The following is an 18,665-nucleotide window of genomic DNA, read 5'->3' as shown; positions in this document are numbered from 1 at the left end:
ACACGGGGCAGACAATGAGATACAAGAGATTGCAGGAGCTGGAATCTGGAGCAAAGGTCTGGAGGAGCTCAGCAGGTCATCCACTTTTCTCCTTGGATGTTGCTTGATCTGCTGAGTTTCCCCAGCAGTTGATTTTTGTTTGTTGCAGTTGACAGTTTCCCCAGCATTGTGAGTGAATCTGTGTCACGTGTAAAGTAACAGAATGAAACATTTTCTCCGTGTTTCTGTCCCACAGCCCCAGATGCCTTCTCGTTTGGTGGGTCCATTGGAGAGCTGAGGTCAACTTGTATCGAGGAATATCCACCCAGTTTTGACTTTGATTCCTACACTGAGACGCTCTCACAGGTCAATGTGACATATCAAGATTCCCCGCCACAGTAAGTAACTTTGAAGTCAGCTGCCCTCCTGCACAGCCAGTGACAAGTCGGACAAGGGTCTCCTTCTTCCCAAATAGTCTATACTCCAGTTGTGGCTCCAACTTTATGTACCTGCACTTCCTTGAAATCATTGGGGAGGAACTCAAGCCTCGACATGGTCTGAGGGTTGAACTGCAAGGTGTTGCAATTGGGGAGCTTAAACCATAGTAGGATATGTTCAGTGATCAGTAGGGCCCTGGAGGGTTTGTAGAACAGATAGACTGAGGAATACAGGTTCACAGATTTCTGAGAGTGACAATGCAGGTAGACAGGGTGGTGGTGGACATTTGATGCCCTTATTTCATTGCTTAGGGCATGGAGTGCAGAGTCATTTAAATTTTTATATATAAATATAGATATACGGTTCAATAACAGTTCTTTCCGGCCCATCAGCCTGTGCCACCTAATTACACTCAATTGACCTTCAATCCCATACTCTTTGACGGGTGGAAGGAAACCAGACCACTTAGAGGAAATCCATGCAGACGCGTGGAGAATGTACAAACTCCTTACAGACAATGCAGGATTTGAACCCGGAACGCTGGCGCTGTGACGGTGTTGCACTAACTGCTGCACTAACCATGTCACCGTGTTTCAACTGTACAAGTTGTTAGTGAGACTGCACCGTGTGCAGTTCTAGTCATCCACCTGTAGTATGTTATGAAAGCTGAAGAGTGTAGCAAAGATTCACTCACAGGCTTGAGTTGGTACTTTTCTCTCTGGAACGTTGGAGGCTGAGGGGGTGTAGTCCACTATCAGTTACCACCAAGACAAAGCTGAGGGAACGATAGGCTTTAATATACAGAAGAACCTTGCTGATCCGGATCCAGATATAGAAATGGCGGGAAGGGAGAGGTGGCTCGACCTTTATGGCCCAGGACCACAGGGGAGGAGTCATAGGGTGTGAGTCACCAGTGGGTGGGCCAGCTCCTTATATACAGTAGCCAACAGTAACTATATACAATGGAGGAAACATATCACCACAGAGGGGAAGTCATGAAGGGCATAGTTAAGGTAAATAGTCATAGTATTTTTCCCAGGGTGACAAGGGGTGATCTAAAACTAGGGGCACAGGATTAAGGCATGGGGAAATATTTAAAGAGGTTCTGAGTGGCATATTTTCAAAATATGCCACAATGGTGGCTAAAGCTAAATATAAAACAGCAATTAAAGGACAATAAAGAATGGAGAGTTACAGAGAGAGGTCAGTTGGGACTGATCCAAAAAAATCATTTTACTTATGTGAGCTTCACTCAGGAGTCTGTTAACAGCGGGAAGGAATATCCTTGAATCTGGTGGAGCGTGATCTCTGATGGGAGGGGGTGAAGAGAGTATGGCCAGGTGGGATACGACCTTTAATATGTTGGCTGATTTTCCAAGGCAACAGATGGAGTTGATTGAGGTGGGGAAAGGGATACAAGAGCCACGTTCACAACCCTCTGCAGTTTCATGCACCTTGGATGGAGCAGTTCCCATCCTTTCAGTGATGCACCCTGACAAGATATTTTCATTGTGCACCTGTACAAGTTGTTAAGGACCTCAGGTGACATGCCAAATTTCTGAGGTAGTGCAGATGCCTTCTTGATCCAAACAGATCTCCAGAGATGTTTACCTCTACAAACTTCAAGCCGCCTACTCTCTCCATCTCCACCATGTCTCTGACCGGTTCCTTGGTCTTGCTGACATGGAGGAAGAGGTCATTGTCCTGGCTCCACTGACAGCAATAGTTTCCCTTCTCTCTCTAATTTTCCAACATCAAAAGCAACCTTTGTCTCCATCCTGTCATAGACATTTCTTCTCCACCTCTCCCCCCTCTCAAGGTTCGCATCAACGAGAAGCTGTAGGGAGTCAGCGGGTCAGGCAACATCCACAGAGAGGAATGATCAGTTAACGTTTCAGGTTGAGTTCCTGTATCAAGACCTGTATGAGGGGGTGATATCAAGTATATCAAGGGGGAAAGGAAAAGTGTGAGAAACTGGGAGAGGGGCTGTGGTGAAAAGGTATTGTACAGAGGTGGGAGAGGTGGAGAGATAGGAAGAGGGCAAAACCACTGAGATTGGATAGAGTAAGTAGGTAAAGAACAGATAGAAGTAGTGGAACCAGATAGAGGTGGGGTTACCTAAAATTGGAAAATTTGAAGTTCATGCCATTGGGTTTAAGGCTGTCCAAGAGGAATATGCTTGTCTTGGGCCGAAATGTGGACTGCCTATCATTTTTCATGGACCCAGTGTGACCTGCTGAGTTCCCCCAGCGCTTTTCTGTAGTGCTCCAGTTCTCCAGTACCTGCAGACTCCTTGTTTACCTAGCATGGAAAAGCACCCCTCCGCACTGCATTTAATTGTCCTAAACTGCCGAAGTGAGTGTGGAAACCTCCAACTCCGAGCACAGAGCACTGCTCACTGGGCCAACGTTGAAACATTGAGTTTGTCTCCCCTGTAAGTCATTGTTCTACTTTAGTTTGGGCATTTCTTTTCAATTTACTATCATTGAAAAATGCCTGATTTTGCCTAACAATCAAAACAAACAAGCAAAAACATTAATTCTCAGGAGTATGAGAGTATATACTCTTGTTCTTGTCACATGTATCGAAATGCAAGTGATTGAGAATGCTTTCCGGGGCAGACCAGAGTACAAATAAGACACAGTATAAAAGTGCAGAGTTACTGAGACAGACCAGTTGCTACGCAGTAATGGCCACATCATTTTGCTATTTTGTGGTCGTATAAATAAATAAGTACAATTTGCTTCCATCGCACAGATACACAAGATGCATCAAAGGTTCCAGTATTGTCATGTAATTCTACATTTAGAATGTAACATAGATAAAATTCTTTAACTTTGTCTGCTGTAAGGAAGTCAGTCACCACTTTGTCCAGGGCCCCTGTCTTGGGTAAACTTATACCTCTCATTTTGTTCATTTTAGATTGGTCACAGTGTTTTAGCTACCGAAAGAAAATAGACACACACACCGAGAGCAGTTCAGTTTATACAAATGTTTATTACTAATTCAAAAGCTGATTTCACACTACAATATGCAAGCCCTTCCCAACTATACTTATCAACGCTTGGACTGGTCCCAACTGCCGAAGCGAGGCAACAACTGCACACTTGTAGTAGGTTGTCAGGGCGCTGGTAGCAGCTTCTCCACCTCCCCCGACCGGGACGTTGCTCGGACTCTGGCTGTTCTTCCTTCTTGACAAGGGGTGTTCCCACCCCTCGGAGAGTCTAAACTTCAGCAGCAGGACCACAGACTTTTATACCCCAAAAACAATTAATCATGCACCCACTCCCTCTAACATTTGTCAGTCAAAATCAAAGCTGAGCATACTATTCTACAATTTAGAAGATTAATTATTATGGAGCAGGATGCTATGATATCCTGGTTTATCTCGTAGATACAAGGACTCATTAAAACTTCTTGAGCAAGACAGGTTGTGACCAATACGTCAATTTCAGAGTGTCGTATTTGACAACTGCTTTCCCTGGGCCTCACGGTGGAATTCCATTTCAAAGTGTATCTTCAGATAAGTCCCCATGGCTGAGTTTAATTACATCTGCTAGTTCTGAAAGTAAGGTGACCTGCATGTGGACCCAGTGTCGTCAGTTCCACATAAGCAAAAAGCATCTGAGTACATGGTTTTAATCCTCCATTACATTCCACCCCTTGGTCACAATCTGTCATTTGCGAGGCCTAACCAGTATTTGAGTACAGAGGGAGCGAAAAAAGAGAAATCAAAACAATTACAAAGATAAGCAATGACGCGAGCAACCAACGGAGGATATTGTGGCCCACTCCCCCAAATGTAGCAGTTAGCCATGAGAAAGGATTCCAACCAAGGCTCAAATTATCCTTGTTGGCCACAATACCCAGATACTGGAGCTCACGAACAGATTTTGAAACATGCTGAACAATAACATATTTATATAAGCTGCACTTGAGGCTGGTGACCGAGGACTTCCTTGGTGTAATGCATCGGACCGTGTTTCCCACTGGGAACTCCCTTGGAACGTCCTCGACATTACAAATCCAATTGCTGGCATCAAAGCAGCTGTTAAGCCAGATCACCAGGAGTGTAAAATGGAGAACCTGGAACAAAGAAGCCTGACACATGTCACTCACGATACCATAAGCGTTCAGTGTTTAAACAGACTAAATCATCCTGTCCCTCAATAGCTACCCACCGAGTGTTACCCTGGGCAGGTGTCACTATTTCCCCTTTTACAGGAGGGCCACTACCTGGTGGTGCCACCCATACTTTTTGTCCAACATTCTCTAGTTCGGGGATGGGGGGCAATGACTGTTATTCCTCTGGAATAGGCTGTAATTCAGGAGCGTGAAGAAGTCGGTGGAAAGGTGTACCTCCTTTTAAAGGGCGATGATTCAAATTGTCGACTGCCTGCTGCAGCACATGGCACCATCCCTTCTGGGTCCCCAGTGATGTTAACAAATGAATTTGTTCCTTCAGTAAGCCGTTCATTTGTTCAACTAACCCGGCAGCCTGCGGGTAATAAGGAATGTGGTGGACCCATAAAATACCGTTGTCATTTGCCCAATCACAGATTGCTTTCCCGGAGAAGTGCGAGCCATTATCAGAGTGAATCTCCTCTGGAACATCATAACGATAAATCAAATGGTTTTGTCCTTGGATAGTGCTAGCTTGGTCAGCCGTCTTGGTGGGAAAAGTAAAAACCAGGCCCGAAAAGGTGTCAACCATTACTAGGACGTAATATTTACCCATGCAGTCTAGCATGGGGCCTATGTAATCAATTTGCCAGACCGCAGCTGAGTGAGCACCCCGTTTTATTCGGCCATGCGGACCAGGTGGAACGGTATGGAACTTCACAAGCTGACATTCTGGGCATGTACATATGACCATGCGGACATCATCCTTATGGATGGATAAAGCATGTGTACGGGACCACATAGCTGATCCCTTCTCCCCCAAATGACCACTCTGTTCATGTGCCCATCGAGCCAGGGGGACGGTATCAGCACAGCTGATAGTGGCAAGCTGATCTGCTACTGCATTATGTTGAGCCATGTTAGTCGCCATATTGGTATGGGCATCAACGTGATAAACGGTTATCTCACGATGGTGGGAAGCATCCCACAACAGCTGCCACAACTCTTTGCCCCATACTGGGCGGTCATGTATCATCCAGTTGTTCTTTTGCAAATCAGGCATCCATACCACAAGTCCATTAGCCAAAGCCCAGGAATCAGTAAACAGGCGAAGAGGGTGATCATGGGGATCTAGTGGTAAAGTGACTGCCTTCAACTCAGCATACTGACTGGAGCCACCATCCCCCTCCTCCGATAACTGAGTTCCTGACCTAGGATGGTAAGCCACCTGTTCGTGTATGCGGCCCACCCCTTCAGGCCCTCTGGTCGCACGACTCTGAATATACCACTTCCATTTAACAATAGAAGACTGCTGAGCCCGCCGGATCTTTAGATTAGCATCATTAGCCAGGACCCAATTCATTATAGGAAGTGCAGGTCGCAATTGAACATCTGCATCACCTGTCATTCTTTCAGTCTCTAGCAGGGCCCAGTAACAGGCTAGTAACTGTTGTTCAAAAACAGAATAACGAGTGGCAGCCTCAGGCATGGTACGTGACCAGAATCCTAGTGGGACTCGGCGACCCTCTTGTTTCTGCCAGAGGCTCCAGGAGGCCACATCATCAATATAATGGTGAATTGAGAGGGAAGGCGATACTGGAAGGTGGGTGAAGGTATACTGGCGCCCCTTCCAGGTAAAGGCGAACTGATCCTGTGAGTCCTCAGCTATAAGAATACTGAAGAAGGCCTTAGCGAGATCAATGACAGCATACCATGTTCCTGAGTTCCCAGTAGCAATGTTTTCAATAAGAGTGACAATGTCCGGAACTGCTGAAGCAAGTGGTGGGGCATGTTTGTTCAAAAAACGATAATCAACTGTCATTCTCCAGGAGCCATCCAGCTTCTGGACCGGCCAAACAGGGCTATTGAAGGGCGACGTTGCAGGCCTCACTACCCCTTCTTCTTTCAAAGCATCAATGGTGGCGGTAATCTCCTCCTGCCCTCCAGGGAGGCGATATTGCGGAATGCATACAGGTTTTGAGGGGGGTGGCACCACCACGGGATCCCACTTGGCCTGACCCACCACTAATCTTTTTGTAATAGTCCGAATTCCGAATGCAAACCCCCCTTGGCTAGTATTAAGGGCTGTACCGGCCAACATATTAATACCCAGAATACACTCGTCAGTGGCAGCTACCAACGCATGTAACCATATGGGGGAAGGGCCATCACCCACCGTGGCACGGACTTTTATTTCCTTTGCCAGGGTGATTGCCCCTCCCATTCCTTCTATTCGAAATGTGGGTCCGTTCCAGAGGTCGGGGTTACCAGGAATCACCGAGTGCTCTGCACCGGTGTCAACCAAAGCCAAGTATTGGCGATCATTACCCCCACCCCAGTGAATTGTTAATGGTATGTAGGGCCGCGGATCCCCGTGTGTGCGCCGTGTCTCGATGGAATAGACACGGGAATCCTGCCCACACCTTCAGGCTTCAGAAGGGTTCGGGGGTTTCCAGGACCACATGCTATTGTTATCCTTAAGAGCCTGTTTAACCCATTGTTGTACCTCATCACGGGTAACTGGGGCAGGAGAAGCTGACTCGATAGAAGCAGCAGTGGGAGCAGAAGGCACAGCTGGGCCGGGAGGACCCAGCATCTGGGGATGATGTTCCCCTGCCTTCCTCTTATAAAGGGCATACAAGACTGCAGTAGGTTTCCCATCAATATCACTTTTAGGTACACCTAACTTTAACAAAGTTAGAAAAAGCTCTTTTCTGGTCAGTCCATTATTAACAGCAGCCCCTCTCCTTTCATCCTGTCTGTCTGCTTTAACCTGGGTTGTACGTGAGTGGATTTTACCTCCCAACTCCAGTTCTTGGAGTCCAGATAGGGCGTGCACCGCCTCAGATACGAGGTGCCAAATTAGCGGACTAGTTACAGACAGGACCAGTCCCCGTATAGTAGGTTGGGCTGAACGAACCAATCGGGTATGCATTCCAGCTGTGAATAATTCTTCATCAGGGCTCCCCCCATGCATCCACAGCCTCAGGCGCCCCGCATACAAAGCAGAGGCCACGGCCTGTTGGCGAATCACTGCTATACCCTCCTCTGGTGTGCCCCAATGGTTCTGCAAATGCAGATCCCAATCTACTGGTGACGGATACACCCGTAACAGGGCTTCTCCTAGAGTAGCAAGTAAATAGTCTACATCTCTCCTTCTGCCACGTAATTCAGCAGTGACTTGAATATCAGTAGTTAATGATCCTAACCCCAACAATTCCTCAGGGGTCAGATATATGCTACCTCCCCCTTGCTCCCAAACCCGCAGAAGCCAGGCCGCCAAAGTTTCTCCTGTCTTTTGCCTAAAACGATCTCCAATGGCGGCCAGCTCTTTTATAGTAAAGTCACGTATTGTTGTTGACTGCTCCCGACCCCTGTTACCACTCTGGCACATGGGAGGCTGCTGAGACCATCCCGTTGAGGGGGGAGCCCACCTAGCATAAGCAGGGGTTTGGGAGCCTTCCCCTGGGTCCGCTTGGGAGATCGGAGCACCGGTCCCTTCAGTTTCTACACTTACATCATCCCCCCTCTCGCCTTCATCTGCTTGGACAGTCCGCTGCCTTACGGGGCGGGCTTGAACAGCGGAGGGAGAGGGGAGTATGCCAGGCACATGCCGGGGGGTATCTGCATTATTACCATTATCATCATACCAGATATTCCCGTCCCAATCATCAATTACATCAGGATCATTGCCATTCCTTATCATGGCACGAATACGGTGTGGATCAGGTTCTACCCCTTGCTTTTTCTTATTCGCACAGAGCTGTTGCCGGAGTTTAATATTACGGCAAATTGTTTGAACATGCTTATCCTCCCATTCTTTGGCTCGATCCTGACTGGTGCTAACAATTTCGCTCATCATCGAGCAGCGCTGTCGCAGAGTCTCTACTTCCTCCTCTAGTTGTTTTCTCTTATGTTCAGACTTTACCTGCTGCTGAACTAATTCAACTTCACGCTGAACGGAGTGGCGTAAGGCTGTGGCCAGCAGCCAAAAACTGTCTGTCAGCGTCCCCCGTTTTTTTGGAAATTTACTTTCTCGGAGGAGAGTGGCAACCCGCTCTCCCAGAGGCACACTTAAGGGTTCTAACCTTTCATCCCAACTGATGGGTGGTCCCAACAAAGACAGGGTATTAGCCAGCATGCCAAACCCATCATCTTTGGAAGTCCATCCCGGAATCAAAAACTGCTCAGGGCTCACCTCTTTCTTTCGGCGAAACATCTTGAGACCAATCCTGCTCGCAGCGCCAATTGTCTTGGGTAAACTTATACCTCTCATTTTGTTCATTTTAGATTGGTCACAGTGTTTTAGCTACCGAAAGAAAATAGACACACACACCGAGAGCAGTTCAGTTTATACAAATGTTTATTACTAATTCAAAAGCTGATTTCACACTACAATATGCAAGCCCTTCCCAACTATACTTATCAACGCTTGGACTGGTCCCAACTGCCGAAGCGAGGCAACAACTGCACACTTGTAGTAGGTTGTCAGGGCGCTGGTAGCAGCTTCTCCACCTCCCCCGACCGGGACGTTGCTCGGACTCTGGCTGTTCTTCCTTCTTGACAAGGGGTGTTCCCACCCCTCGGAGAGTCTAAACTTCAGCAGCAGGACCACAGACTTTTATACCCCAAAAACAATTAATCATGCACCCACTCCCTCTAACATTTGTCAGTCAAAATCAAAGCTGAGCATACTATTCTACAATTTAGAAGATTAATTATTATGGAGCAGGATGCTATGATATCCTGGTTTATCTCGTAGATACAAGGACTCATTAAAACTTCTTGAGCAAGACAGGTTGTGACCAATACGTCAATTTCAGAGTGTCGTATTTGACAACTGCTTTCCCTGGGCCTCACGGTGGAATTCCATTTCAAAGTGTATCTTCAGATAAGTCCCCATGGCTGAGTTTAATTACATCTGCTAGTTCTGAAAGTAAGGTGACCTGCATGTGGACCCAGTGTCGTCAGTTCCACATAAGCAAAAAGCATCTGAGTACATGGTTTTAATCCTCCATTACAGCCCCTCACAGAAATGAGGCCCCAGTGAGGAATGAACTCGGAACTTCTGATTTACAAGACCCAGTGCTCGAACCATCCAACTATAACAGTGTAATATTAAATTATCACAAGATGCTGTGAGACAGATAAGGAAATAATGGATATAATAGGATAGATGACTAAGTAATCACAGTTGATAATAAGTTGATAAGAATGAAAAATTATATTCTCACATTCATTTGTCAATAATTTACTCTTTTAGATGATCCCCTGGAGTTATTTATTCAGTGACATCTCCGGCCCATGTATTCCACAAACACACATACAAATGAACCCAATATTTATATTTAAAAAGGTGTATCCTAAATTGAAAGGCTTGGTTAGTGTTATAAAACATATTGCCAATTCAAGAGGTGCAAAAAATTGAATTTGCTTCTCTTGTGAAAGAAGATATTGGGTGCATTTAAGGCAGAGATTGATCGGTTCTTGATGAGCCAGGGCATCAAAGGTTAAGGGCGAAGGCCGGGTTGAGTGGGAAAATAGATCAGCTCATGATTAAATGGGGGGGGGGGGGGGGCAGACTCGATGGACGGAATAGCCTATTTCTGCTCCTATGTCTGATGGTAAAGGATTTTTAAAAATTCAAATCAAAGTAAATTTCCCTGCTTCAAGTATCTTCTAGGAGGTCCTTGGTCTTGTAGAAATCATCTCCCCCTTCCCCCACCCTCTGTCTGTGCTTGCTGATGACCAGTGGTTGAATAAGCCTTTTTTTTTGGATGAGGTCGCCATGGAAATCCAGCTGTCTCATTATTCATTGCAATATGATGTGACAAGGTGGATGTATTCCACTGCCTCCGACGTTTTAACTGTGAGATCTAATAATATAGTAGTCCGTGTTTCCTCTGCTATTCTGGAATTCTGCATGCTGATCAGTCCCTTGTTACTCCTTGGCAACCCCACTACCCTCAATCTCCACCCTCCCACCCACCCTCACACTGCAATGGCAAGGCGATGCTTCCCAGGATGAACCCCAATGCCACTGGTATCGGATCAAGAACAACCTCATTGCTGTAAGTTCCTCACTCCAGTGCTATGAAATACAATGTAATGTCCAAACAGTGCAAATAATCTCTTAAATGATTAATTATCTTAAAGGCCGCCATAACGCATCCCCAACGACACTGATCTGAATGTACGCAATACCCCACTGATTGAAATAAATATTATTGTAACATCGAAGTATTAATCAAAGTAAACCAGGGTTACACTAAGTCACGGAATCATATAGCATGGAACAGAACCTCACTCATACTGTCCAAATTAACATTCTAGGATAGCTCCACCTGCTTGCATTTTTAAGCCCTTCCTATCCATAGATCTATCCAGATATCTTTTGAATTGTACCCTTTTCTACAGTTTCCTTTGGCAACTCATTCAAATTCAAGTTTATTAACATCTGACTGTATGTATACAACTAGACAAAACAGCGTTTCCCCACATAGACACGCAATACACAGTACTTAATAATCACATACCTCCATAAACATATATAAAATAAATATTTTAAAATATTTTATGAGAAGCAAGGTTACAGGATACCATTCATCCATCTCACAGCTTGCAGGAAGCCTGGCAGTCCTGATTTTGATGCTCCTGTACCTCCTTTTTGATGGTAGTCAGATGTGGACCACCCTGTAAGTGAAAAAGTTGCCCCTCAGGCCCCTCAAATCTCTCCCCTTTCCATTTAAATATGTCCCCTCTAGTTCTGCATTCATCTCCCCGAGGGAATAGATTGTGTCTATTCACTTTATCCACATCTTGCTACACCAGGTTAGCCCTCACCTGGAGTTCAGTGTGTAGTTACAGTCACCATGCTATAGGATAGAAGTGGGAGCTCAGGAAAGAGTGCAGAGGAGGTTCACTGGGATACTGCCGGGAGGGAGTACTTTGATTATAAGTAGAGATAGGGTAGACTGGGTTTGTTAATCCTGCAGTCAAAGAGGCTGAGGTGTGACTGATGGAGGGGAATAGATAAGGCAGATAGTAAGAATGTTTTTCCTATTGTGGGATGTCTAAGGCAAGAGGGCTTAGGTTTAAGGTGAGAGGTGAAGGAGTTTAGAGGGCATCTGTGGGGGAACTTTTTCATGCAATGAACTGTAGTGCGTCAAATGACTCAAAGACTTGTTGACTCAAACCAAGGCTTTTATTACCAAAAGACTGGAGCGTAGTACATCAAGGTCGACCAGTCCAGACTGACCTGGATCTGGTTAGGTGCAGCCCTTTATGACCTGGCCAGTAGGTGTGGCTATGGCTCTCAGCCAATCACTATCACTATATGCAAATATATACAAATATATACAGTGGTGATAGGATTCCATACTATCACATGGATGTAGGAGGCGAGGATGCAATAGCGAAGACCAGCGGAGACAAAACAAACTGCAGATGTTAGCATCTGGAACAAAGAAAACACTGCAATAACTCAGCAGTATTTGTGGACGTAATTGGTGTGGGCCAATGTCTTGGGTCCAACCCCTGCGTCAGACTGAGAGGGAAGTGGAAAGGCTGCCAGTGTTTAAGCCGTACGAGGAAGGTGTGCAACGGGGGCTGGTAGGTGTCAGGTGGAACCAGACACAGAGGGCATGATGGAATCAGGTGGAGGAGGGGTAGGAGGTGGGACAGGAAGCTGGTAAGAGATTGGTAAAACTGGATAGGGAAGGATTGATGGGTGGAGGAAGGGTGAGGGGGTGGGACGGGGAGCTGGAAAGTGATTGATGGAACCAGATAGGAAAGCTTGATGGGCAGATAGAAGCTGAGGGAGAGAAGGGGAGAGATTGGAGAGACGAACAAAAGCAAAACAAGTGCAAGGAGAAGGAGGCAGGTGTGGTTACCTGAAATTGGGAAGTTCCGTTCACACCATTGGGTTGTAAGTTACCCAACCAGAAAGTGAGGTGTTGTTCTTCCAACTCCCTGCTCCGGAAGCACAGTTCCTCCCCTTCCAGTCTCATTGGTGGCAGCAGTGATGGAAACAGATACAATAATAGCACTTCAGAAACTTCCAGATGAAGGGGATGGAGGAATATCCATCAGGTGCAAGCAGAAGAGTTTTAGTTTGATTAGGACATTATGTTCAGCACAGACACAAGGGGCTGAAGGGCCTGTAACAGTGCTGTACCGTGCTACCTTTGAAATAGTCTGTTGTAGAAACAGACAAAACTCCAGTGGGGGATGTGTTCTCTGTGCAAAATGGCAGCCCTTCAGTGCTCTAGTAATCGCACCCCGAAAATCCTCTGCGATGATCTGAAGTGGTTATGAAGGAAGTGTAAATTCTTCCTTTCCTTTCATACCTCTTCAGTGCTGTCAGCCCATCTGAACAAACAGGATAGGAACCCACCACCTCCGACTCTATAATTTCCTTTGCCACGTTATTTGCGATAGTTTCGAGGCAGTGGGGTTGGAGTCCACGGGAGTGAGAGTTTGTTGTCATTTACAGTCCCTAATTACAATGCTCAGATCCACCAAACTTCTTACTCTTGTTTTTTCTAATTTCAAGTTTAATCTCCTTAAACTCTCCTCCTATAACAAATTCTCCAATTAGATGACTGGATTGACAAAAAAAATGCTGCTTTTTGGATGAGATAGCAACCTTGACAGTGTTTGTAAAAGATCCCATTTCATTATTTTAATGATTGAAGTTCATTCCTGAATTCCTGACCACCATTTATCCCTCAAATAGCTTGCGTGAAAATAAAACCTATAATCTGGACCGTTACTTTTAGTTCATGGAAGCTGTCTGTGTCCAGTCGGCTGCCACATGTTCTGCGTCGTGACTCTATTTGGGCTGCAATATTAACATCAATCTGCTGAAAAATGCCCCTAGCCTAAAAGCTGTAACTTCCCAAAACAAACACTGAACTGAAAATATATGAAAACACAGAGCGGTTACTTCCACTTGGAACAAAGGCAATAAACAGTGAATGGCAAAAGATTCAAAAGCAAAAAAGAGAATCTATTTTTAAACATTGGGACATTACTGTGATCCAGAACATGAGCTTATTGTCACATACACAATTACAAAGTACAGATGCATCAAAACTTTTACTTTATAAGACCACAACAGTACATAAGATGCATCAACTGCAATAGTATAAACTAAATTACCATATCGTGCCATGAGATTAAAAAGAAGCAATGGATACAAGGGGATAGATAAATAGATGCAGTATTGCAAGAAAATGTGATGTTATGGTGGACCTGGATCATGGTTAGGGTTGTTCGGCAAAGTTCCAGATTCTGGTAGCTGCTGGAAAACATCTGACCTTCAGCAGAGAAGGGCTGGTCTTCAGGCTCCTGTACCTTCTGCCGGAAGGTAGCAGTGAGAAGAGGTTGTGACCATGCTGATGAGGGTCCTTGATGTTGTTGACTACCTTCTTGAAGTAGTGTCTCTCATAGACATAGCTTGAGGGAGTGGTGGAAGGAGATGCAAGGGTTATTGGGATAGAGCATTGGGACTGGTCAGTATTTATTCAGTGAGCAAACACCATCATAAGGCCAAATGGTGATCACAGGGCTCACCATGCTCACACCAATCATGGTCGCACATCATGGAAACGTGGAACTGGGCCCATCGTGTCCAAAACATGGTCACACCATAAAAACAGGGCGAGGCCCACCACGTCCACACCAACCATGGTCACACATCATGGAAATGGGACTGGCCCCACCACATCCACACCAACCATGGTGTCTGCCTTACAGTAGACACAAGATAAAGAATTTCATGTATGTTACATTCTAAATGTAGAATTACATGACAATAATGGAACCTTTACCTTTACCCTTCCTGTGGATGCTGTGTGACCTGCTAAGTTTCTCCTGCACTTGACCACACCATCTACAGACTTGCTGTTTCCTGTTGAAAGTCAAAGCCAGACAGAGGTAATGAACAGAAAGCAGCATACTGCCGCTGAGCATTGTTTAAAACCATCCCTCTTAGTCTGACAACCTTTTAGAAATCCAGGTTAATCACCAGTGGAAATGAATGTTCATCTTAACTGCACACTCCTCTCATAAAAAAGACCCTCCGCTGGAGAAAATGAGAAATAGCAGATTTCAAGATTGAGAATAAATTTAAGTGAGAAGACAGCAAAATTTTGCTTGAATTCTAATTGGATCAGTTTCAGTCAAAGGTTGCAAAGAACAATTAATTCTCACATCAATTTGGTATCTCTAATGAGCAGTTATAAAACAAATGTTAATTATTCTTCATCAAAACTCAATGAAGGGTTGGCCTAAAACATCAGCCGTTCTTTATCTGCCACTGATGTCACTTGACCCACTGAGTTCTTCAAGCAGAATGTTTATTGCTCTAGATTCCAGCATCTGCAGTCTCCCCTGGTCTTCGTCTTCTCTGTGCTCGTGTCCCATGGTCCTCAATCTCCCAGACTTTCAAAAATGTATCCATCTCTGCTTTAAATATTTCCTGTTTTTTTTCATTCGAACAAGGGATGTGGGCTTCGCAGGCTGAGCCAACGTCTAATTGGGGAACAGTCTTCCTGAACTGCTGCAGTCCTTGAGGTGTGTGCATTTTGGGAGGGAATTCCAGAATGGTGGCCCATCGGTGAAGGAACAACTCTCAAGCAGAGATTGCAGACGTTCACACCCTAAATTCCTTTGAACGGACATGTCTTTCCATCAAGTTGGGCCAAGGTTTGTCAGTGGTCAGTGGATGGATTGAACAGACCAGATCAATGGGTGTTTTGTTATTTTGTCAGAAAACACCCAGTAGAATGCAAAGGGTAACCTCTAAAATTCATACAGCTGTATAAAGAGCACAATTTACAAGGTGTGGGATAACAATGGAAGGAAGAATTCATTAGCACCAAGCCAGGGCAGCTTGGGGTTTATTCAGGAGCCTGCAGGGAAAAAACTGTCTTTAAACCTGTTGGTGCATGTTTTCACAATCTTTTTCAATCTTTTTATTAAACATATTATAGTAAACAATACATGAGGAGAATAGACTGCACAATCTTATAGTAGAAACAGACGCATCAATATACTGTAATACTTAATACAACGTATAACATTATAACATATTGAACAATATTATCCCTTTCTCCTCAATTTGGAATATTCAAAAAAGAGAAAAAAAATTGTTGTTAAAACCACATCTAACCCACCAAATTGAGCAACAACAAAAGAAACAGCAAAAAAAATTTTAAAAGGCCGGGCAGCCAAAACTGAGAGTTCACTACAACAGATCAGTACAAACTATTTATCTGGTCTTTGTCAATAAAAAAAATAGAAATCCAGAACCATCTGGAGGATGAAGTCAAATACAGATGAACTCGTACAAAAATACTTTAAAAAAGGACACCAAGTCTCTTCAAACTTAGCAGAGGTATCAAAAGGGCAGCTTCTACTTTTTTTCTAAACTTAAACATGACATAATTTGAGAGAGCCATTGCATCAAAGAAGGTGAATTAGGATCTTTCCATTTAAATCGAATGGCTCTTCTGGCCAACAGTGTAGTAAAGGCTACAACCCGTTGTGCAGAGGTGGGAACGTGACTGTTTTCACAATCTTCAGCCTTCTCCCGAATGGGTGGAGGGAGAAGAGAGTGTGCCCGGGGTGTGATGAGTCCTTCAGTATGTAGAATGCCTTTCCTAGGCAGTGGGAGATGCAGATGGAGTTCATGGAAGGGAAGGAAATTTGCATGATGTTTTGAGCTTCTTCTGGTCTTCGAAAGATAGTGAATGTGGTTCAGGACATCACCCAAACGTCCCTTCCCTGGACTTTCTGGGAGCTTTTTTGTGTCCATTGTATTTTGTGAACTTCTCTCTCTCTCTCTCTCTCTCTCTCTCTCTCTCTCTCTCTCTCTCTCTCTCTCTCTCTCTCTCTCTCCTTCTCTCTCTCTCTCTCTCTCTCTCTCTCTCTCTCTCTCTCTCTCTCTCTCTCTCTCTCTGTGACAGCTATGAAGACTGTGTGCTTGACAGAGTGCTGGCCGTCTACCTTCACGAGGATGACCCTCCACCGTACTCCTTGACCGACCCATGGCAAAGGCATGACCCCAGCCCTCGGATCACCCGCCTTCAGGGAGCAACCCCTCAAGGGACAGGGGGTAGCACAGATGTTTTGGCAGCAGAAAGCTGGCAGGTGGTCTCATCCATCTCCTCCAGCTTGTCTGGACAGGACCAAGCCCCTCCTTATGATCATGTGGTTCAAAACAGGAGGGACCTGGCTCTCCCGCTTGTCCCACAGACCGAGCAGAAGGACGGATCTTTGTCCAGCCCCATTGTTTGAGGGGCGCACATTGGGGGCCGCAGCAGCATGAAGTGCAGAGTTGCTGCTCACACTGAGCGGCACCCCTCACCCTCTTCCCCCTTGTCCTCAGCCAACCCTTGACCCTCCCTCGACCCTGAGAGCACTGATGACGCTGGAGGATCAGGGAACTGGGAGCATCCAGTAAGATAAAGACAAGGGAGAGACCCACTGTGTTGGGTGAGAGCTGCATCCCATTCCTGGAGGTCACTGGAAGGTGGTGGGTTCAAATCCCACCCCAGGCACAAACACTAAAACTTCAACAGGCACTCCCTGTGCAGCACTGAGGGAATGAAGCACTGAGGGATTGTGGAAGACCAAATTAAGCTCCTGCCTTCTCTCTCAGATCCCACAGTTCTGCTTAAAGAAGAGCAAGGAAGCTACTCTGCTCTTTCTAATATTTCTCATTAAAACAAATAATCCGGTCATTAGATCACTGCTATTTGTGGAACTTGCTGTACACAGATTAGCTGCCACATTTCCCACAACAATGACCAAATATATTGGCTGTATTCAGTCTTGACGGATGATGAAGTCAGTGAGATGCTGTGGAGACAGGCCTTTCCATTACACGACCTATTCGATATATTCTCTCCCATTGATGTTTTGTGACAGCTCCTTCTCTCTTCTCCTCATGACACCCCTAGAATCACAGAAGAGTGGATTTATAAATGGACTTGCACTTTGCATTGTAATATGCTCTGTATATAGGACAAAATAAAATACAATTTGTGCAAACACTTGTGTGTGTCTTTGAGGGAAATGTTTTACCATGGATTGAAGATTCGCTATCACAGAGAAGATAAGAGTTGGAACATTGGTCTTCCTCATACTGAATGTAACTAGTGGAGTATTCCAAAGGATTGGTCCCTGACCTTTCATTGTTTCTCTATACAGTAAAAGCCCTGATATTGGTAGATTCCAGATAAATGAATTTTCTGGTCGCTTGAGGTTACGTGTTGCGTGATTGGCGAACTATCAACGAGACTCACCACTATTAAAGTACCATATTTTTTACCTTTTTATTTTCCACAATCTTTTTGCTGGTAGCTTGAGGCTGCCGGTTTATTGAATTCTAGATAGCAGGTCAAAGTGTAAGATTTAAATCTGCCAAGGACACAAAAATGTTGTGGGAGGGCAGTTCATGGTGGGGGTATTTGGACTCTTCAACAGGAGAGGAAGTGGGTAAAAACTTGCCAAAAGGAATTTAATGTGGAAATGTGTGAGTTCATGTGTTGGCAAAAGGAATCTAAAGGTAGAGTGTCATCTGCAGAACAATGGCAGATGGGCAGTGCAGAGGGAACTAGTTCTTCTACTCAAGTAGCAAGAGTCGGCAGACGTTACTGCAAGATGACTGGTAGATAGGAAAGTGTCATTACAATTGTACAGGATGCTGATAAGACCACACCTGGAGCCCCGCGTCGAGTTTGGTGCCCTTATTTGAGGAAGGATATCCTGTCATTGAAGTCAATGCAACGGAGACTCGCCAGGCTAATTCCAGAGTTGAGAGGGTTGACCCCTCACCAGCAGAAAAGAAATTACATCTGTGTTCTTTGTTCAGAAGAATGGGGGTGATCTTCATTAGTACTGGTTAGCCTGTTGGCCAAGGGAGCAGCACACCTGAGTTCTAAGTCCCTTTATCCATTGTCCAAATGCCTCTGGGAGTCTCACATAGACGTCCGTAATGGATGGGTGGTTGGTGCCCGTGATGGACTTGGCTGGGTTGCCACACTCTGCAGCCTCCTGTATTCTGGCTATGATTACAACACTCTTGGGCTCTGTCAATGGGCTGTTACGATCATCAA

At 45.3% G+C, this 18,665-nt stretch overlaps 1 protein-coding gene across 3 annotated transcripts in view; it reads left to right on the top strand.

Annotated features, from left to right (window-relative positions):
* bean1 (brain expressed, associated with NEDD4, 1) overlaps positions 1 to 17,600 on the top strand; it is a 58,998-nt gene extending 41,398 nt beyond the window's left edge. For all 3 annotated transcript variants that reach the window (XM_069902043.1, XM_069902042.1, XM_069902044.1), the window contains 2 exons: positions 236 to 377; positions 16,512 to 17,600. In XM_069902043.1, the coding sequence (XP_069758144.1) occupies positions 236 to 377; positions 16,512 to 16,842 (473 nt within the window). In that variant the 3' untranslated portion in view covers positions 16,843 to 17,600. The remainder of the gene's footprint in view (positions 1 to 235; positions 378 to 16,511) is intronic.
* Positions 17,601 to 18,665: the final 1,065 nt, after the last annotated feature.

This window comes from Narcine bancroftii, chromosome 10, assembly GCF_036971445.1.
Source record: "Narcine bancroftii isolate sNarBan1 chromosome 10, sNarBan1.hap1, whole genome shotgun sequence".
Classification (NCBI taxonomy): domain Eukaryota; kingdom Metazoa; phylum Chordata; class Chondrichthyes; order Torpediniformes; family Narcinidae; genus Narcine; species Narcine bancroftii.
This window is presented reverse-complemented; position numbering and strand designations above follow the sequence as displayed.